The sequence below is a fragment of the Topomyia yanbarensis genome, chromosome 2 (assembly GCF_030247195.1).
Source record: "Topomyia yanbarensis strain Yona2022 chromosome 2, ASM3024719v1, whole genome shotgun sequence".
NCBI classification, from domain to species: Eukaryota; Metazoa; Arthropoda; class Insecta; order Diptera; family Culicidae; genus Topomyia; species Topomyia yanbarensis.
In genome coordinates this window covers 130,478,838-130,501,722 of record NC_080671.1, presented here as the reverse complement: position 1 = coordinate 130,501,722, position 22,885 = coordinate 130,478,838, and the positions used below count along the sequence as shown (strand labels likewise).

The following is a 22,885-nucleotide window of genomic DNA, read 5'->3' as shown; positions in this document are numbered from 1 at the left end:
AAAACACAAAAATGCAAAAATATAAAAATACATAAATACAAAAATACAGAAATCCAAAAATACTTGAACGCAAAAATACAAAAATTCTAAATACAAAAATATACAAATACAAAAATACAGCAATACAAAAATTCAATAATGCAAAAATACAACAATACGAAAATTTGAAAATACAAAAATGCAAAAATAGAAAAATATAAAAATGCAAGAATACAAAAATACAAATATACTAATATACAAAAATATAAAAATACCAAAATACAAAAATGCGAAAACACAAACATACAAAAATGTAGAAATACAAAATTACAAAAATGCGAGATTACCACAATACAAAATGGTAAAGTACACAAATACAAAAACATAATTATGTGTTATTAATTACAAAAATATAAAAGATACGAAAATGCTAAAGTCCAAGAAAACAAAAAATTTAGAAATACAAAAATACAAATTGATAAAAAGTACAAAAATTCAAGAGATAAAAATTTGGAAAAAGCAAAATTTTCAAAAAAAAACAAAAATTCAAAAATTTAAAATCAAAGAGCTCAAAAATTTAAAAACTCTGAAAACAAATATTCAAAAATACGCAAATAAATTGAAAATTTCCAAAATTCAACAGCTCGAAATATCAGAAATTGAAGCTTTTAAAAATTTTAATACTCAAAAAAATTTAAAATGATGGATTCAAAAATTCCTTACATTATTATATTTTTAAATTCTTGAATTTTTAAACTTTTAAATATTTTTTCTTAAGTTTTTAAATTCCTGATAAAATGTTCAAAAAATTTTAAATATTTAAATGCTTAAATTTTCAAGATTTGAAGCGTTTAAATTTTTAAATTATTAAACTATTAACTTTTTAAATTCTTGAATTTTTTTTTAAATGTTCACATTTTAAATTTTTTGAATTCTTAAATTTAAAATTTCTTAAATTATTAAATTGTTAAATATTGAAATTTATGAATTTTTAATGTTTTAAACTTTTAATTCTTAAATTTTTAAATTCTAATTTGAAATTTTTTTAATATTGAAATCTTTAAATTTCAAAATATTTTGATATTCAAATTTCTTAAATGTGGTTTTTAAATCTCTACATTTTTGCATTACTTAATATTGAAATCTTTTAATTATTAAATATTGAAATTTTCAAATTTTTAGATGTTTAAACTATTAAATTTTTAAAATTTTTAGGTTTCTCAATCTTTAAATATCAAAATTTTTAAATTTTCGAATATATAATTTTTTAGATTCATGAATTTTTAAATTTTTAGTATCCTTAAACTTTTTAAATTCAAATTTTTTGTATTTTTTGATTTTTTTACTTTTCAATTTTTTAATATTTAAACTTAAATTTTTTTAAATTCATAGATTTTTTATTTTTTGATCCCCAAATTCTTTTCAATTTTGATTTTTTCTAACTTTTAAATCTTTGTTCTTAAAATTACCTTTAAATTCAAAAATTTCAAAAAATTTAAGTTTCGAAATTTTAAACATTAAATTCTTTAAATTTCTAAACTTTTAAATTTAAAAAAAAATTATTTCAAAAGTTTGAATAGTTAAATTTTTACATTCCAAGATTTTAAAATTTTTGAATTCCTAAGTTTTTAAATTTCTAAACCTGTTAATTTTTCCAATCCTCAAATTTTCGCATCTCTAAATTTTTAGGTTTTCAAATTAATATATTTTCAAATCTCAAAATTTTTGAATCGGTAAATTTTTAGACTCACATATTTTTAAATTTATGAAACTTAATATTTCCAAATTTTTAAATTTATTGATTTTAAAATTTCCAAATTTTTAGATTCTTAATTTTTTTTGCCGAGTTTCTATGTACGCATTTGAGTAGAATACGTGAGTATGGAATTTAAGGAAGTCGCAATAATTGGGATTGGTTCTGATAGTCATTTGCATAAGTACCTGGCAGTAAGTATGTATTAGGTTTGGATTCTCCTTAATTATGTGATGCTACTTAACACTTACAAATACTTCATCACATGTGTGACAAATCTTCTTATCGCTTGATTTGCCTTGAAGCGGAGAGTACTATGCAATATTAGGAAGCTTTTCCTCCTGACAATTCTGATAAACTATTTCACAATTGTACATGAAACCCTTCACCTTGACTAGGACAAAGAAAATATTAGGTTTGTTACAGTACACGAAAGTTGCTCCGGAGCAAAACATACTTACTCCTTTTTAAACCGGAGCTAGCAGAAGAAGAAAAAAGAGAAAAGTAATTGTCTAGTTTAGTGACTATAGCGATAGAGGTCCATTTTCAATGGGATTTTTTGCCAATAGGGTGTATTTTAGCCTGAATAAACCGAATCCGAGAGCGGAAATGTGAAATTTTTAACCAATGTTCAATAAACTGAAAAAATAAGTTGTGATTAATAACACTCATAACAATAACAGTACTTAAACAAGTGAGCTTGTACAGTGGAGCTAGTGTGATGTGGCTTGGTCGCATACCCGAGGCGAAGGATCCGAAGAGGCGCAAAGCCACTGAGAATCCGCCGGACGAGGAATTGATTAACTCGTTGCTGAAATTGCAAGCAAACCTGTGATCCTCTCGTTTGACAGGTTTACCAACGACACGACCTGAAACTTGATGAAACGAACTGACGAAAAAGTGTGCGAGCTATTTACCACCAGTTACCACTACATTGAGTCACCCCTCGGTAAAGACGAAAACAAATTTCTCGGGCAACACTGATAGAAATCAACAAACAAGTTGTCATGCAAATTACCAGGTAACGGCATCTTAAAAGACAACGGACGAAAAACCAAGTGATTATTTGTTCTCACAACAAACGTAAGTTTACGAACATTTTAAAAAACGGCTGTTCCACTATAATATTATTGATTTCAGTTTCTGCGTGTGTTAACCTCACGGTAAATTTGTCTTGGGGTGCAGTTCGTCGTAACCGGTATACTTTTTTGCAAAAATGGAACAACTACCCTCCAATCTAGCATCATGTTCTGCGGGGAAAAATTTCGCTGATGGAGTAAATTACGAATGTTGGACTCCTAAGCCTTAAAAGCTCATCGACTGTTTCGTAGGTTTTCCGCTGTTTTGACGGTCTTAACACAAAGAGCTTGTGCAAGCAATAGTAGAACGCTTTTTATATAATGCGATGTGATCTACTACCCAGGATTAAATTCATTCCTAAAGGAGCATATGCTATAACAACCATTTACAAACTACGTCCAAGAGATACAACAGCCACCGTGCAAAATTCTCTCCTGGGACACGACTTTTCGGCGAACTACCATCGTCGAAGCTCCAGTGATACGCGAAAGAGCTTGCTAATATATAACGCATCACTGTAAAAAGCCCTTCCGCTCTCGACTAAGAAGAAACCACCCGTCTCCTCCAAAAGCTGCCTTAGCAGACTTTATTAAACAATATAACTAAACAGTGTTTTGTGGTTTTGAGATTTTCCTCTTATTATTAAGGGCCGATTTCTTCACCCTCACTTAACCTTTAAACCAGGTTTAACGCACCAGTAAACCTGGTTTAAAAATTGAGCGAAGGTGAAGAAATCGGGCATAAAACATGTATCTTCCTTGCCCTAAATTAAACACATGAGATCAGTCCGTCGCCAGGCATAGTATTGTATGGTCTCAGCCACGCCAAATGATACCAAGTTCGGGACAGGATGTTCTACTTCCTGATTATACTCACGGTTATTCTGTTCTGTTCCATAAAAAGCTGTAAGATAGCGGAAGACTTTTTAGGAGACAAGTATTCGCTTAATATTTGTCTATTAAATTGAATATAGTGGACAATATATACGTTTATTTTGTCTCGTTAATTGATGAACTCATCAGAAATATTCCTAAGGCCCAGCGTGTACTAGCAGTTACTGAACAATTCTCCAAATTCATCAGAAAAATAAAAACAAAAATCTATCTCGTCCTTATGACGTTTCTATTCGTTTTATTTCTCTCCCTTTTCTTGTCCGCCCATTTATCAGCATAATGTTCTCCAGCTCGGTTTATCCAGTACACTGGCCAGTTATTGAGGTCCGCTTCCAACGACTCGATTGTCAGAATTATTTAACCGAACAGTTTTGGTTGTTTTTTAAGGAATGTGGTTTTTGTGTGACAAAAACTTGAGTCAGTTTTAAAACTGGAATTTGGAAATAACTCAATTTCAGTCAGTCTGTGGCTTCAGTCTCAATTAAAACCGGCATCCCTCCGTTTCTCGACTAATGTGTTGGAGATAGATGATAGATGACGTGTTGGAGTTGTTATTGAGTTGGCGCTATATACGGACGGTTGTTATCGTCATTTCTGGTGTGTATGGACTTGCTTTTACAAATCGTCGTTCCAGAACCTTGCAGTTCGTTTTTTATCTATGTTGGCAACTGAACAAGGTTTTGATAATCCAGAGTGTTTTGTTGATTCAACTGGAAAACAGAGGCGAACATTTTCTTGCCCATTTTGCAGCAACATTCAGACGACGTGACCCTTATCGATGGGGAAGTTGGCGTCACGTTTTATATTTTCCTTGCACTGCTCAGTGCTCATAGTGAAGTTGAAACTGTCTTGAACTCGCAGGGCATGCGCTTAATTGGCTTCCTCCGGACTTCCGAGCCGGGCAGTTGCTGCACCGTATTACTGATAATATTGACCCTGCTGTTTAATCGTTACGGTTTTTTGTAACTAATTAGCCATATATTTTTTCAAAACTTATTTCAGTGTTAAGCGGATCCGGCAGTAATCATGGGCAGCACAGTCATTGGATTGGTGGAATTGCACGCATGTTTTGTTTGACGAAGTCCGGCCGATAATGCAACCGGCTATTATGAAACATCGATCTTCTTGGATTTAATCATTGCCTGCGACCTATAAAAATCATATCCTTGTTCTCCCGATGTATTTAACTCAATTAGCTAGGAAGGGAAGAATGTTTTAATTTCAGAAAGCGTTTTGTCTGTCAAAACAAGTCTCGATCATTTGAGGGTGCTGAAAGCAAGATGAGTCTGAGTAAATAGCTCCTGATCAAAAAATCGCTTACCTCTGGAAAGCAACACTAATTTTGCAGTTTATTACAGAATATTCTTTTAACCTTTGTAGTCAACGTTAATTTGTTAGTTTGTTTTCGTCTACGTAACCGGGGGTTGCAATCGTTGTTAGGAAAAAATAACAGCTTCATTAGTGCTGCTAGTTTCATATATTTTCCAACCTCATATCAAATTTGACAGTACCAGTTACCTGAGTCACTGAGGGGTAGTCAGATTTGAGATACAGTTTTGGGAAGCAAGTGTCTAGTCGTGTCGTTGGGTTTACTCAAACATAGAGGCTATAGTTAGTTGAAAGCTCGTACACCAGAAAGTGATGTGGCATAGCCACATTAGTCAGTATTCGGTTGACTAATGTGGCTACCCCACATCGTATTCTGGTGTATTGTCAGACTTCGCTGCCGCTCAATCGGCTTTAAACTACCTATAACCCTTATGTTTAAGTAAACCGGACAAACGAAATGATCACAGGTTTGCTTACAAATTCCAGCAACGGGTTTATCAATTTCTCGTTCGGCGGATCCTCAGCGGCTTTGCGCCGCTTCGAATCCTTCGCCTCGGGTATGCGGCCAGGCCGCATCACACTAGCTCCGCTGTGTAAGCTCACTTGTTAAAGAACTGCTATTGTTAAGACTGTTATTAAGCACAACTTATTTCTTCAGTTTATTTAACTACGGTTGAAAATTTCACATTTACACTCTCGGATTCGGTTTATTTAGATTGAAATACATTTTCTAAACTAGATAATTATCAAGAGAAAGAAGAGATTACAGGAACGATTTTCTCATTGTTTCCTCCGGAGTACTTCAAGTTTCTCTTGGCATTGGAACAAACCTAACACTTTCTACGCAATATTACTCACCGGACAAAAAGGCGTGAAACGAGAAATTTCCACAATACATCGTGCAGCACCTCCAGCGAGGGTTGCTGATGTACGAAGCAGCGCGGTGGAACAGTCCACCCTCCGGGTACTAGATCACAAATCCTCAAGGTAAATATTTGAGAGCAAAGCATATGACAAACGAATGCAATATTCAGTGGATACAATTTAGTTTGCAACACTCCGTGAACTAGCAAGTGGTTACCGACTGCTTTTTTCCAACACGCAATCCACAATGAAATTTCTTCGCCGAATCAACATCTGAATAATCTTGGCTCTACTGGCTACTTTACTATCAATATAATACTTCGCTCACCTTTGGAAGAAACAAGTATTTTCATGCAGAAGAATTTGACAACGACATCAACATCTATGATCGAATATCACTATTTTGCACAACAGCAACTTTTCTTATTGAAAACACATTTGATTGCGGAGATTCGGCTCGATCCGTAAATCACTTGCACTAGCAGTATAATCCGCTCCCCCGAGAACGGGAGGAAACACCACCGAAATTCACTGCTGTACATCTCCAGTAAAATACCGTGAAGTCCCATAACAAAAAAATCGAAAAAAAACTATGTCCCGAAAAAACACAAGTCCCGAAAAAATCGCGAAAACGGCTAAGTGTCAGCCGTCGATGAAAAAAATACAAGTCCCAAAAGCGGGCTGCGCTATTACGATGTTCGCCCGCCGTTTACTAGCCATGGCGGACGAAATCAAAATTTCATTAGCCATCATGCCTCAGCAGAAAGTGGGTTATAACATTGGACGTGTTGCCATACAATGCCGGGGCATACGTTGCCAAAAATGCTGTTTTTCTCTCCGCAGTTCTCTTACTGGAGTTTTTCTAGTTTAACCCGCCTCTTATGGTGATTTCGCTTGAACCCGAAACTGAATCAGGTTCTAACCCCAACCGCTGTCAGTTCATATATTTTGACAGCAGTTGGGGTTAGGAACTGACTCAGTTTCGCCTCAAACAAAAACCACATTAGTTTACTGGGTGCTCTCTCATGTTCTGTTTAGTAGAGAGTGCATGTTTGCTGAATCCTTCATCGGCAAATACCACATCGGGTTTCGAAAAGGATGATCATCTTCGGGCCAGATGTTTACCCTGCGACAAATCTCGAATAAAATCCGGAAATACAACATACGGACTCACCACCTGTTTGCGGATTTCAAAACAGCATGCGATCTAGTGAAACCACAAACCTGATTTGCATGGCGATGGATGGACCTAAATCATACATCAAAATAGCCGAAAAAACATCCGATTCGTTTGTGACGTCATAGATCTAGTCAACAACGGTAACGCACAAAATGAGCGACCGAAAATAAAAACCGTACGGAAAGAACATACTTTGTAAAACCTGCTTCAAATATTTTAGAATGTAAAAATCGGATGTGATCTTCAAGCATAAAAATCGGATTGTAGTTCTCTTCTGTAAGAGTCGGATAAAAAACCTTCAGTATAAAAACAGCTAAAAATGTATCCGATTCTTACAAAGTCACGCACGATTTATTTATGTTTATCCGGTTCTTATATTGGAGGTTCAACCCACGACACGACTAGACACTTGCTTCCCAAAACTGTATTTCAACCTTGCCGAGTTTTGCGGCTGAGAACTTTTTAAGCAATTCTTATGCTGAAGGATCTCAGTCCGTTCTTTACACTTGAACTTCAACCTATTTTTACATTCTAATATTTTTAAAACTGGTTTAACGAAGCATGTTCTGTCCTTTCAGCTTTTATATTGAGTTCTTGTCGGGCGGTCTCACGAACACTAATGCAGTTTCCTGGCTGAAAACAAACGCATTTGCCTTTGCTGTGTTTGTTTATTATTTTCCACCAGCTAGTGATGTAGTATTTGTGCCATATGACGTGTACGTACATGAGCCGTAGAAACTAGAGATGGGCGGGTATGGGATTTTTCGTACCCGAACCCGACCCGAATATTAATTTTGTAAGCTTACCCGAACCCGACCCGTATCCGGATTTTATAAAAATACAAAACCCGAACCCGACCCGTACCCGGCCATGAAAAAGAATCCGAACCCGATCCGTACCCCACCCGCACCCGTATTAAAAAAAAAAATACAAACCGTGCCCGACCCGATCCTGATTTTCAATCAATAAATTTAACCTACTTGATTCGAAGGAGTAGGGAAGCCCAAAGGCTAGATAGCGGTATTTTCATTTTTTAAGGAAATTGAATTCTACAAAGCAAAATTAAAAGCAACATATGAAAACATATTTAACATAATTTGATGTAAAAAATGAGACAGTGCCATGTGCCTAATACAAACGAAGAAAAAGGAACTCCGCCAACTTTTGCCTTCCACGAACGAGGCCTAGGATTTCCTTTTATTACACTAGTTTTCAAAATAAAAATAAAATTTTGAACATCAATATATGACATCCAGTTTCGATGTAACATTGTGTGCTGAATCCGAACAAGAAGTTCAAAAAATTTATAGTAGAACAGTTTTCATTTTTCGAGATAGAATAAAAAGAATATTCAGTAGAATATTCAGTTCAGTAAAATTCAAATATCTTAAGATATAGCGCACCGATATGAAATATTATTATGTTAAAATAAACGTAAGGATATGTACTTTTGGTCTTCCGAACAATTTGTTTTAGTGCGACTAATAATTCTGCCGTCATTTACGAGGGGGAAATATTCGACCTCATTTATCCAAATGATTGAAAACTTCAGCTCAGTAAAGGGATAAATCATCAAAAAATTGGTACTAAATAATAAGCATTATATTTACACGTGTCATACACATTCAGATATGTACTAAATTCGTTGTAAACTGCACGCTCCACAGCGCCCGTATATACATATCGGAAACGGGGCGAAATTTCCAACGTTTATCAATTTGAAAGTTTACACAGGTTTTTGAAGAAATTTTGTTCTAGCCTAAATGTCTGTTATCTGTGGTTGATTTAACTAAATACATCGTTTATGTGGACGAGACCCATGTCGTAAGTACTATTTGCGTATAGTGCTTTTCAGCTAACTATACTTTGTATTATTATCAACTATAAAACTGGACAATTTTTGTGTTCCAAAATGTATTCCTACATGTCGCGGCCATTACAGTGAAAAACCGTAAACCGGGGTGACTTTGATTATCGGGGTGACTTTGATCACTCGAATTTTTTTTCGTAGATCGGTTATTAAACCAGAATAGTCGACCGAATCATTTTAATTTAGAATGATTTTTACTCTAAACTTATAAAACACTGATTTGTCATACTTTTTGAGTATATTGTTCGGTTTTTGGGTACAAAAACTACAAAAAACCGAAATTTGACTTTACCTTATTTTTACGAAGCTTCGTGAAGTGTCTATTTTTTATACAAATCTCTTAATCATCTTAATAAATCTCAGATTTGAGCAAAAGTAATAAATTACAAGCGAGTTTTTATTTTCCTTTAGATTGGGACATGTCAAATTTAGTCTTAAGAGTTTGTTTATTTTAAATACATTTTTTTGTAAAACTAGTTGGTAATTATTTCAAATTATTTTAAGCTAAAATTATTTATATTATATAACATTTCTTTTTATTGTTCATTATTCTAATGTGTTAAAATGAATGAAACTTTTTGTACATTGATAAAGCACTGAAATAAAACAATTTTAGCAGTTTTAAAGGTTTTCAGAATCTTTTATTCTAGTTGGACACAAATTATACGAATATTGGTTACCCGAATTTTAAGTACATTTAAATACTTTGCATAATACCATAATGCATAATAACATCTATTTAACGATGAGTATCTTTCCAGAATTAGTTTAAACAAGCATTTGAATGAAAAACATTGACATCAATAACTTAATGTGGATGAACATGCAGGTTATCAAAGTCACCCCGGAACACGAAAACGGAGTTCAACTTGAAATCATTTTTAAAAAAATAGCTGTAAGTGAACAATTTTAGGTAAAACCATCCAATATTGTTCTCCATACATCAGTACATGGTTTAAAAAAATTAAACTTGAAAAAAATGTGTTGCGTCTAAAAATATGTAATGATTACTTCGAAAAGTGATCAATGTCACCCCGGTTTACGGTACATAACATACGGGCGTGCTTTGAAGGCTTTTCGATTTTTTTTACGATTACTATAATTTTGCAGTAAGGCGATGGCCTTATAAACCATCGCATAATCGAGTCCTAACCTGGAAGGGTTCTTAGTGACCAAATAGGAGTTAGCACTAACCTTAAAGGTCTCTACACTAATAATCGGCTTCAAAGTCTGACGAAACAGAAAATCGCAACGGAATGCAGTACTAGTTTGCTTTACTCATTAGTATTGCACCAGGTGAGTAAATACTGAAATTTTATATGATAATGAACTATAACGTTCTCAAACCATAAATTTTTCGATTTATTTTTCAGCGTGACTGCAGAAAAATGAGACTAAAAAGGGCTTTTTTAAGATCATCATCGAGGATTATTAGATTAGATCGTCGTAAGTTTATCGAAGCAGTCCAATGCTACAATGAACTGTCCTACCGATGTATTGTGGAAGAGGGTAAAAGCAAGTACTGATATGTACCGTTCTTGCTTCGGCTGGTCAACAAAAATCGCACATGCTGGCTACTGTTTTCAAAGATGAGCGGTGTCAATACCTTCCTGCGTATTCCATTTTGGAGAAAATGTATTTGGACCGTATCATTAGTCGATCAGAGCAGAAGGATTTTGAAGTCTCGCTTCAGGCGCACCAGAAGGCAAGCACCATTGATGGTTCTACCACAGATAACAGACATTTAGGCTAGAACAAAAAATTTTCAAAAACCTGTGTAAACTTTCAAATTGATAAACGTTGGAAATGCGTGTTTCACTGTTTGCTACATGTGTTTGACAGCTGCAATCTAACTGCATTGTATCGATCACTGCGCCATCTACAAACGTTTGCCAAACGTGTTTCAGACGTCTGAATTATTCGGAATTTCAGTAGCGGGTATTTACACATGATTCAAATCGAGCCTAAACGTCTGTTATCTGTGGTTCTACCATCCTCGGTAGAGTGGTATTTGGGCACAATCTATTGTTTGCTAGTAAATTGCCGCTGTTATTATTATCTAAATCAATATTTTAATAAAAAATATACGGAACGCTTTAATTCACTCTTACCATCCAACTAGTTATATTAATAGGCGTCATTTTCAGAATAACAATATCCTTTCTCAAAATAACTAGTCAACAAATGTCAAAGTCCCAATGTTTTAGTTATTACAAACAGGCCTCGGTCAGGATTACTATGCTTATTGTTATACCAAGCAGCCCACTTATAATGGTCATTTTGACAACATAGTGTTCAATTTCACCATTATGATAAAAAGTTAGGTCAACATAACTACGCATATTGTTACACTGAACATTCCACTCACAATAGTCATGCTTGCAAAAGATTGTTCAATATTACTATTATGGTACAAAGCTCCAGTATAGCGAACGTGAGCATGGATATAGTTAAGGTGAGCTAATGCTATAGTCGGTTAAAAACCACTATACTCGCAAAGTCTAATTAACCTCCTCATATGGTAAGTGTTACTATATAATTTTTCTTAGTGTAGTGTTATCTTTCGGAATCAATCCTTACATGTGAACGAAACCAGAAATACCATAGTCTAGATTCCTCTCGGTAACAGCATTTGACATGGAAGCTGGCACTAATCACGATGTATTTCGTGAGATGCGAGGACATTTTTTATGAAACTATTTTACCTTAAATAGACCTTTCTCGTCCGACCTAACCCCTGTTTTTCTTATTTTTACCCGAAAGATTACACTTTTATAAGAATATCTTCGCAAAAATGAGAAGTTTTGGAGCTATAATGACTTTTTAATAATTTTTTGAAATTTAAAAAATGCAAGAATGTTGAATATTTTTTTCACCTTTGCAAGAATGGTGGGACTCAAAATATGTGTTTGGGCAGCACTGTTTTGTAAATTTTTGCTTAACTTCTTGGCAACGCGGCAAATGAAGTGGTGAATCACAGTACAACATTCATTTGTAATGTAAACAAACCAAAGTGAACCTAATAATATTTAACCTCACTTTTTAGACAGTCCTGAGAGTTTGTTTACATGGACTTTTATTTTTTTATTCAACCGCAGAATAAGAAGCTTGGTTCGGTTCGCTTTAAATGCAAACATCTTAATAAGCTCGCTAAGTTGTTAGTTTTTATGTGATACCGTCATTATGCAATGTTCCGTTAAATTTAGCATTTTCTACTTTTCTTGTCCACGATTCGTTGAGGCCCGCAGCCAGGGACCTTGATTAATGGCACAAATGGCAGATACAGCTCGTGCTGTAGCAATCGTTTTCGCCGTCTGTTATACTGTTTAATATGCCCTCACCGGAATGTTCACGTTCCGATTCGAGGGAGGCAGCCCCAATGGGACAGCCTACTCCATTTTCGGGTGAGGCTACCACTCTAGCAGTACCATGTTGATTGGAGATCCAGCAGTTCCTCTTCTGTGCTCAAGGACAGGCCGATTTGACCCTGTACGAAGGTATCAACGAGACACTCAGGCAGTGCAGGGTTCAGAATGTAAAAAGTGGATCCTCCAACAGAATGATTGGCCGAGTTGAATTGAATGTTTAAAAATTAGTAGTCATTGAATGTTGAAAAAATAGTGGTCTGAATACTCTGAATCGGTTTGCTAGTTCCAGTAGAAATTTCTGTCATCCGCATGCTACCGATATAGAAACCGCTGGCGAAGTTAGGTTAAACGACCTCCTGGCATGTAGCATAGGTAAATGTTTGCATTCGAGCGATCTACCAAATACAAATTAAATACGCCAAGGTCCCATACAAAAGGGTCTTCATTTTTTGGCTAACCCAACAGACAAATTAAACTACCCAATTCTCATGTTTTGACTTGTCAATCCAGAATTGTTGAGAAAAAATGAACTTGGCAACAATTTCAGATCAAAGTAAGCTATTTGCTTTATATTTTCATTTGTTGTCATAAAATCATCTTTTCTCGCTTGAAGCTGGAATGAGCACAAAAAGAGTCCTTGGAGGTAATTTCAAACCTTTATTATCCTGTTCAGGGATGCACTAAAATGCGCCAATATGGGTGTAACATTTTTTGTCTCGGTTTGTTTTTTTTTCAACCCGACGCACCACCAATGACATATTTGGCTCGACAATGTAAACAGCAACAGTATGTGAAGTACAAATTCGTTCAATTGTTGCATTTTGATCAAATGCACTGTTTCGGATTCAAGAAGTTTATGACAGTCAGTGATTTCTCAAAAACTGTAGCTTGTCAGTTTAAAGATAAACCAGTTACTACAGCCCCATCTTTTTTCTTATAGATAAGCTGAATGGACGGCACGTTGTATTCTACGTTGTTGGAAACGTTATGTGCTACAGTTTCAACTCAGAAAAACGCCCTGCTTTTAACGAAGCACAACCATATAGCGATACTTTGACTAATCTCGTACAAGTTTAAATTAGACGCAGTATTTGGAGTATTGGCCAATTGTCTATATTCTACTAATCATTGAGAATCGAGAAAAGCATGGTGAATCGAAATAAAAGCTGATGGTAGAATATTTTGTCCTATCTAGCTCGAAAACGTTTATTTATAATCCCATTAAAGTGCTGGATAATAATGGTTCTTTAGAAAATCAAAAGCTACCAAGATCATTCTGATTCCAAGCCAATTGGACTCCTAAATGCCAAAGCTCAATGAGAAAATATTAGAACAAGAGTAAATGCAACAATGAATGTGTAATAGATTGATATTACAAAATAGAATTTTTTCATAACCTAATACCACAGATAACAGACGTTTGGGCTAGAACAAAATTTCTTCAAAAACCTGTGTAAATTTTCAAATTGATAAACGTTAGAAATCCGTGTTTCACTATTGCCATCTGCGCAACTGTTTGCTACGCGTGTTTGACAGCTGCACTCTAACTGCATTCTATCGATCACTGCGCCATCTACAAACGTTTGCCAAACGTGTTTCAGACGTCTGATTTATTCGGAATTTCAGTAGCGGGTATTTACACACGATTCAAATCGAGCCTAAACGTCTGTTATCTGTGCTAATACCAAATACAAATTAAATACGCCAAGGTTCCATGTGAACGAGTCACCACTCACCACATTATGATGCACCGAACAAATTATGCTACCCAATTCCTCTATTTCATCATGACAGGACAAACTTGGAGCTAACAACTTTACCTAATAGAAGCGTTCTTTCGTTCCGTAAAATCTTAAAAAGATCCTGGAAAAGAGATTGAAATTCTTGCAAAGAGAAATACTGATCAACGGTGGTCATTTATTAACGGTGGATGTATAATCAGCGTCCCGTAGCCTTATTCGTGAAAATGTTAGGAAGTGAGAAATATTTGGGTCAGCTAACTGCCAAAAGAGAAACCGTTGGTACTATTGGACAAAGTGGTATTACAGAATTTGGTTGTGTAGGAGGATTCCCGTACTGTAGAAAACAAGTTCGGTGAAAAATGTAATGGTTTATTCATAGTTCATATTTTCAAATTGTCAATACACCCAAGGTCTTTAGTATAACGTTATATAAAGATTCAATTTCCCTTTCATCACACTTCGGTTAACAACAAATACGATACCATTGGGTGTTGAAATACAAATTGAACTCAACCATCACAAAGCCGTTGACGTCTCCGATCTAAGATTCTAAATAATAACAGCAGGGACATGTCATCAACTATATCGTCAGTGAATGCAGTAAATACACATTGAGTGTGTTTATTCTCTCGGATTAATACTACATAATATTATGACGGTATAGAGCATCGATGATGGAGTATTGTTTAAATGCACATATCTATACAATACACAGTGTTGTTACACTTGTAATTAAAATTTTGCTCGATACCTTTTCCATTAGGGTTTGATTTCTCCAAGGACCTCAGACTTGGCCTTTTAGACCGATTTGAAAAAGCAATCACCCTTATTCTTGTTTATGACAAATGCGAGATTCGTTCACTCAAAAAAAAGTAAACGTTATGCCTATTGATTTTACACATAGATTTTTGCAATTAACGGAGGCATATAGACACTATTTGCTGGCACATAAACCTAATGTGTGTATTTACAAGAAATATTAATCTTACATTCACATTTCATAACTATTAGGCACATAAAACCCCATTCTATAACAATATGCACATATAACTTATGTGTGTGCATACATTGATTATACAGTTGACACATAGAAGGCATGTGTGCGCGTGATAACAATAGCATTTCTTCTTCATATGAATTTTAAGCGATTTGAAGCAAATAGAATTAACGTTTGGATTTTTTTCAGTGTTCGAAAGCGATTCGAACGAATAGTAAGCCCATTTGATTTTGCTGTCGTAAACGGGAATACAAACTACTTTCGAACGAATCTCACATTCATAATAAGGGTGAATATCAGAGAATACTGGAGATAGCACAGTACTTCCGTTCATTGCTGAGTTTCCGAAAGACCAATTTAATCGTTGAGTTTGTCAGCATCCTTGAACCCTCTTCGATGATCAGTACAATTTCAGAACACTCGATGAGCCCGCCAAACAATTCAATCAACATACGGATAATGCACTCGTTAGGTAAGAAACAGCATCAGGTTCATTACATTTCAAGCACAAAACCATATAAATTTATTCTTGTTAAGATTCTATCTCGGTCTTTTTTTTCTCGATTAGCGTTAATGTTTTATCCATGTTATGAGGTTCACGCATGTACCGTACTGGTTGAGAGGTTCCATTGGTAATATTGTCGCCAACTATACGTTTCTCCTCTATGAATCAAGTACAATTCCTTTAAATAAGAGGATACATTTCATGAATCAATCAAATTCGTCGTAATATGAATTGCATACCTGGTAAACTATAGAAATTTCAGAGCTTCGGATGAAAACTCAATTCGGGCGTGGTACTATAGTTACTGAAACAGGTCTCTAGTTTTGAAGACATAACTCAAACCATTTCACTTCTTGATTCAGGTCTAACACAGTTGAAAGAAATTAACTTTTATGACGGCAAGTTTTTGAGCTGGCCATGTTAAATATTTTTTACGCCAGCAATCTGAACACACAATAAATTGATTAGTTCTAATCGGTTTTAAACTGCGAGTTCCAACAGTTGTCGCAAAATCGATTTTCCGGTTTACCTACGTAGCAACGATAACAAAATTCTCGACAAACATATGATTACGGCCTAAAAGCCAACTGTCAAAATCCACTTTGAATAAAAATTCCAGACACACCGTTACTAGTCGAACACAGTTCACAACAGTTTATTGTCGCTGCAGCACTATTCTGCAATGCGCTGAACAGTCCAGCGACGCGAAGATTTCTAGCGACGTCAGTGGAATTGTCATTTCATGAATAAAATAAATAAAGAAATTTTCGTCAATAAAACTATAGTTAATCTTATATTTTGTGTTGTCATGGTTATAGTCGACATGCTACTAAAAATCAATCACTTTCTTATTTATTTTAATCATGTGAGATCATGATAAATGAATATCATAATATAGAACTTTTAAATGCGATTGTATGGCTCTAATTTGAATTTTTTTCTTTAAGAATCACAAAAAGATTGGTTTTGAATTATTTGTTTATAATCAACACATTTAACAAAGTCTATACTACATCAAGAAACTATGAACTTCGCTGGGGTAACGTATGCTGACGAGCGACAAGTCGCTTCTGATATTTGTCTGCAGACACAATATGAAAGAGCAAACTTTTCTCTTTCATTTACTATCAACATCTGTGATTGGCGTATAACGGTTTGTCCGGAATTTCCATGCAAAGTGGATTTTGACAGTTGGCTTTTAGGCCGTAATCATATGTTTGTCGAGAATTGTTTTCCATCAACATCACAACCAATTTTCAGAGCTGCCAGTTTTATGGCAGATTCGACAAAGAAGTCTGTCACTTTGACACTGTACTTTTTCGATGGACCTGGGTTATAAAACGTGTCCACGAAAAATTGTCAGGGCATTCCGTATTAACATATTTGTATTTGGATCTACCTTCCTTTTAAACTGTGTCTTCGAGAGAACTGTTTCACTAAATTCGTTGAATGATACTTTGTGCGGAAAGCGTATGTTCTGATAGAAGCAAATGATCTCAACCAGCTGCAAAAATTGTGTGACATTATTGTTGATCATATTTTTCGCTGGGTATTCATTCTTACTTGTGCGCAGAGTGGCACTCCACTTCCATCATATGTATGCTGTGCTTAAAAAAATAATTTTTACACTCGCTGTCGCTGTTCATTACTAATGGCACTGGAAATAGTAGGTTTGTTCCAGTACCAGGAGAAACTGGAAGTACTCCGGAGCAAACAGGGAGAAAATCGTTCCTGTACTATCTTCTTCTCTTTTTTCTTCTTCTGGTGGCAAACCGGAGTGAAAAGGAGCAAGAATTTTTTGCTCCGGAGCAACAGGGAGTAACTTCCATGTACTGGAACAAACCAAGTATTAGATGTTTTTCTTCGTTTATGTAGCTTTATGTGTCTCTAGGTTGAGGTCAACTTGAGTCAACTGCTGTCAATATATATATATAAAAAATCAAATTTATTTTGAAGCGAAACGTGAGCGGGTGGTAGATTTTTGCAGCGTAGTTATTTATTCGAAAAACGGAAAAAATAATGTTTGCAGTACAAAATAAAACACAATTTACCTGTTTTGTACTGTAAACTTACTTCCTCAACGGATTATTTCATGCAAGTCCGAACCGGAACTATGGTTAGCCCTATGGAGCAGTTGGAAAAAAAATTGAAAAATCTGTGCTAATCTGTGCATTAGGCCAGAAAATCGTGGAAATCCGTGCATTAAAACAGAAAATCTGTGCAGTTTTAACAATCGTTGCAGAACATTGAAAATACGCGAAACACAGATTAATCTGTGTATCTGGCATCCCTCCCTACTAAAGTCAAAATAAGATTTTTGACAGATTTGAATGAACACGTCTATTTTCCCCACACGTAATTCATCCAAAATGGCGTAAAAATTTGGGGAAACAAGGTAAGATAGCACATGGGAATATGGGGTGAAATGGGCAGTTCGCAGATTTTTCGATTTTTTCAATAGTTAGAGACCCTTAATCATCGTGGCAATATGCAGAATAGATTCTAGTATTAAAAAGGAAGCATTTTGGCTCATAAAATTTTTTGACGAGAAAGGTCTATACTGGGTATATTTCAGTTTATATGGGGCTTCTTTTAGTAAATTTTCGATAAGATCAATTCTTTCAAATAACATCTAAACAAACATCAATTTTATTCTAAACAACTTCTGTCCGTCATGATTGTATTGTATAATTTATTAAGTGACCTTGCAATTGAAAAAGGTACAATTTATCTGCTTAGTTTTGAATAATCGGAATAATCTTGTGTATCAATAAATTTTGTAGTAACTGGAGACAGGTCGCAACGATCCCCTTCAGTATCACCAAAAGTTACGGTGTAGAAAGGAACGTATCCATCTCTACGAGACCTCACATGCTTTTTGGCTATGCGGACGATATCGATGGTTACTTGGATCGACATTGTTGGCGTTGATCGTACAGCAGTGGTCTAGAGTGACCATGTCAGACGAGTAAAAACCGGGACAGTCGCAAGGGGACCCCGCCTACTTCTTGCTCAAGCATACCTGGCAGGTTTTCTTTCTAGGTTTTCGTTAGTGAAACAAATTCGCGTTCAATTTCTGCAGATAGTTGAAACCAACCGAGTCTTTCTTTCGAGATTATGAGCTGACCGAGCACTACTTTAGATTTACACACATGTCGCTCTTTCTATACCAATCAACGAAAACTGAATGCAGACGTTTGAGGAAACGTCAACCTTCAATTCAGCGAACCAGACGAAATATTTTGAGATCATCCGCAAAGGACAGTTATGAAATCTTAAGCACTAGATGTACATTATTGAAGTACAGCAGGAACATCAGGTGCCTTCCATGAGGTATTTGTTGACGTTGATGTAAATGTGGGCACCTGGAAATCTCTTCCGTGAGGTAGAATCGAAACAACCATTAAAATTATTTATTAAAAAATATCGGCATTTTAGCAAATGTTATATAGTGGTTCGATTTATCAAAGGCGATATGTGTGTTGGTTGATCACAACATTCCATACTCTTTATTTTTTAAGATATTTGAAACAGAAAGTAAGTCGTTGTCTAGCGTCCAGATCTGAAGCCATGTTAATTGTCACCGAGGTATTGCTGTATATGAGCCTTACATGGTTCCATAATGACCAGCTCGAAAAACTTCGACACGGCTCTCAATGAAGTAATTCGCTAGTTATCGATGTCTCGCTTAATGCTCTTTTTGTGGACAGGAAGCATGTTCGCGCATTTTCTAGCAATCTATCTTAAGATGGAAATATTCCACTGGCGTGATATGCTTGTAACATGGGAGTAGTCACCAAAATGTCGAAGTGATTTTGTAAAAGCTGTGGAGGAAATCCATCGGGATTAATAGACGATTTAAACCAAGGAGAAACTCAAGAAATTATCGTTTCCTCAACATCGATAGCGGTCACAGTTTGGTTCACGACCAGAACCGTGTCGATTTTTTTACATTGCGATCAGAATGAATCAAGTAAAGATTTTTTTTGTCTTGGAAGAGAATAACCAGGACAAATCAAGCACTTCCCTCGAAGTCCCAGAACACCAGGACAGCCTGTTCAAAACCAGGACATGCCCTTGGAAACCAGAACGTCTGATCACCTTAGCAGTGGAAGAGGCATTTGCACCTTTTAAAGGGGAGACTGCTTTAATGTTGGTCGCACACTAGATAATTAGCATGCAAGAAGAGGAACTTGATAACATTATGAGGGTTGCTTTCGGTCGATCTTTAAAGGAAACTAGATCGTGTTGAAGGTTGAAATTCAATTAAGTCCAGCTCGTATATTGTTGTTATTTAATGCTTAGCTCTATCGTGGTGTGCGTGTTAGTTAATACACTAATTATCTGTTAGACTAAAATTAGTTCAGGTGTTTGCGTTTCGACTTCGTCTCTTCAGAACCACACCACTGGACCGAAATGCACCGGGCTGAAATCACTACTTGTGAACACACTAAACGACTTCTAACTTACGATGTCCCGTAAATGAATAGGTTTTGTTGATGAGGTATATTGAAATCGAACCTTGTTTTCAGCTAAAGGCGACTGTACACCTCGGGAATTTGATTGCCGGATTTTGCTCTCTATGTATTTCAAATAAGAGATGGATTTTTATTTTCCGCGACGGATAAAAGTGTACACAAAAAAAATCGATATATGCGAAGTGTAAACCCAATTCTCAAAAACATCACGGATTTTTAAAATTCTCCACACCAAAAATCCGACAAAAATAATTCGACATGAATTGTTTTCCACGGAAAAAATGTTTTCATTGCTTTTGCAAATCTATGCTGTTCTGAAACAACTAGTATTTTTCAGAAGCAGCAGAAGTTTTATTTTGACAGTTTGGAGAGATAACAGCGGACAATTTTCCGTGATTAAAATCCGGCACAAAATCTCGGCCCGAATTCCGTGATCAAATTCCCGAGGTGTACAGTAGCCTTTAGAGGGACTTTGATCGTGGAAAAATCGTTATCACAAACTAATTTTTCTTCGTGTATCTTCTGAATAATCACTGCGAGTTCGACAAAAAAATGTCGGCACAAATTGTATTGCCCGTTTTACAACGACACTAGGTTTTGTCGAACTCGTTTACCATTACCGATAAACGGATTCGACTAACGGAATCCTGCACAAAAATTGACTCTGTTCTTAAGCATGTGCGTTTAGCGTTTATAATGAAGTTGTTTACGTTTATTGTTTCGAGACAAAGCTAACCTCCAAATATTGTAGAAGTGAGACTATCAAGCGTTGGTTTCTTTTCAATACTTTAAGATAATGAGTTCCTAATAGAGAACGAAAATAAACTTATTCGTAGTTCAGTAAGTGATAGATATTTCTGGATCGTATTACTAGTGCAACCAATTTTCGTCGATATGGATTATACCAAAAGATTAAGCATGATTGAAATGTTCAATGAGCCACCTGAGTATCGGCCGCCCGGTACCGCTATAGAACTGACTGCCAGCCTCCAATATCCGAACCTGAATTCGCAGCAGTATCGAATGACACGCAAACCCCCGGCCAATGTTCTACATCGTTGTCTGGATCATGTCGCATACAATTCTAACGGACAGGTGGTGCTTGTTGGCAATGATCTAATGGGACGGCGCTGGGGATCAAGTTTTTACGGGTGGGATAAGACGGGTGATGTGATGGACGCATCAAAGGTCTGCTTCAAAAAGCAGTGTAAATATTCGATTACAGCGCTCAAATTTACAAAGGATCCTAATTTGGTTCGTAAGACAATGATATCGATTATTTTTATATAAAATAATAATAAAATGTTTTGTTTATAGTTTGTTCTGGGAACCGACAAAGGCTCAATAGAATTATGGTCCACACAGAATCCGGCACGTGGTGAAGGATATTCGTTATACCAGGTTGATAAACAAGCGGAACATATTGAAGGGATATCCGCAATGGATCTACTTCAGGGAGATGAAAATAAACTAGTCACCGGATCCAATGATGGCTGTCTGAAAATTTGGAATTATGGCGCGGATCTTCATTCCATCAGCACAATAACGTTTGCCCACACGGATGAAATTACCGGCATTTCTGCCAGTAGAGAGAACGGATCACTTTTCGTATCATCTTCACTTGATCGATCGGCTCTTATGTGGGATTTACGGAAGCCTCGACCGGCGTCGGCAATTTTCGATGAACATGAGTATGCCTTCACAGCTCTCTACTGGACATCCACAAAGGAAGCAAATCAAATCGTGGGACTTGGTGACGAAGCTGGAAATGTTCATTTTGTGGACACAAGGCAACCCAATGTCTTTATGCACTCCGTCCAAGTTTTTAGCAGAAAAATTCACAAAATCGCATTTAATGAGTAAGACTACCCTTTTCTTATTTTTGAGCATTGTTTTAAATGATCTTATTCGGTTTCAGCACAAACTTTATTGTCATAGGAAACACCAACCAGGCCAAATTCTACGACGAAAAGCTTATTCTGCTGCACGAGAGCACACCTGCTCCAAATTACCTGCGAGATGTTCTGTGGGATGAACAGCGTGAATCGAATAGTATTGGCGCATGTTGGTTGGTTGGCTGGGAATCGTTCTTCAAGAGGGAAGAATTTTAGGGATTCCAATTCCGTGCTAGGTTGAATTGAAGTTAATGAATCATACATCTTGTTAAACGATAATATATTACCTTTAGTAGAGGTTCATTTGACTTGAAATTAATGCGTTTGGATTCTAGTTACATACCTATATTGTTTCAAATCCCATTGGATGTGCACGCAAGCAAAAAAATTGCTCATGTCAGAATATTGAGACCCTTCAACTCTATTTTGTTTCTTGTATTCACCACAATTACAAATATCTTGAACAAAAAAAACAGGCTCAATAAAGTACACGAAATTAGTATGTTGTCGGCAGGTATCGTTTCGCCTAGGTCTGGTGGTACGGGATGTGATGTGTGGAATCTTTTAAACCAGTAGTATTTTTGAGTCCTTAAGGAATGTCACTTCAATTAGGATCGTAGCACCATGAACTAACACTGTATTTCTTCTGTATAATAAGAATAAGCCGCGAAGTCAATTGAAACAGAGTTTTTAAATTCCGCTATGCAATTGTAGATAAGTTTTATTTTGGGTCACAACCGGGCTGGATGGCAAATCCAACTGTTATCTTTGCTCGGACGAAATCAGCCTAGGGACCGTGTAGTATCCGGAAGTATATCAGCTAAAAATTAATCCGTGTCGTAAGAGGCTGCTGAACGGTGGAGTCCCTAAGTGAAGGTGCATTTTCACGCCGAGAACTGAAAGACTGACAAGAATTAATGATGCGTTGATGCCATGGGTTTTACCCTCGCCT

At 36.0% G+C, this 22,885-nt stretch overlaps 1 protein-coding gene across 1 annotated transcript; it reads left to right on the top strand.

The window, feature by feature from the left end:
• Positions 1-20,748: 20,748 nt before the first annotated feature.
• Positions 20,749-22,248, top strand: LOC131681311 (protein valois). The gene is made up of 3 exons (XM_058962051.1): positions 20,749-21,292; positions 21,356-21,897; positions 21,957-22,248. The coding sequence occupies exons 1-3, from the start codon at positions 20,933-20,935 to the stop codon at positions 22,147-22,149; spliced, it is 1,095 nt and encodes a 364-aa protein (XP_058818034.1). The 5' UTR covers positions 20,749-20,932; the 3' UTR covers positions 22,150-22,248.
• The last annotated feature ends 637 nt before the right edge of the window (positions 22,249-22,885 follow it).

Bases quoted from the DNA above. Each gene is read 5' to 3' on its own strand.
- LOC131681311 (XM_058962051.1), top strand. From the start codon at position 20,933: ATGGATTATACCAAAAGATTAAGCATGATTGAAATGTTCAATGAGCCA. The intron at 21,293-21,355 runs GTTCGTAAGACA...TTTTGTTTATAG, and splicing joins TTACAAAGGATCCTAATTTG to TTTGTTCTGGGAACCGACAA. The intron at 21,898-21,956 runs GTAAGACTACCC...ATTCGGTTTCAG, and splicing joins CACAAAATCGCATTTAATGA to CACAAACTTTATTGTCATAG.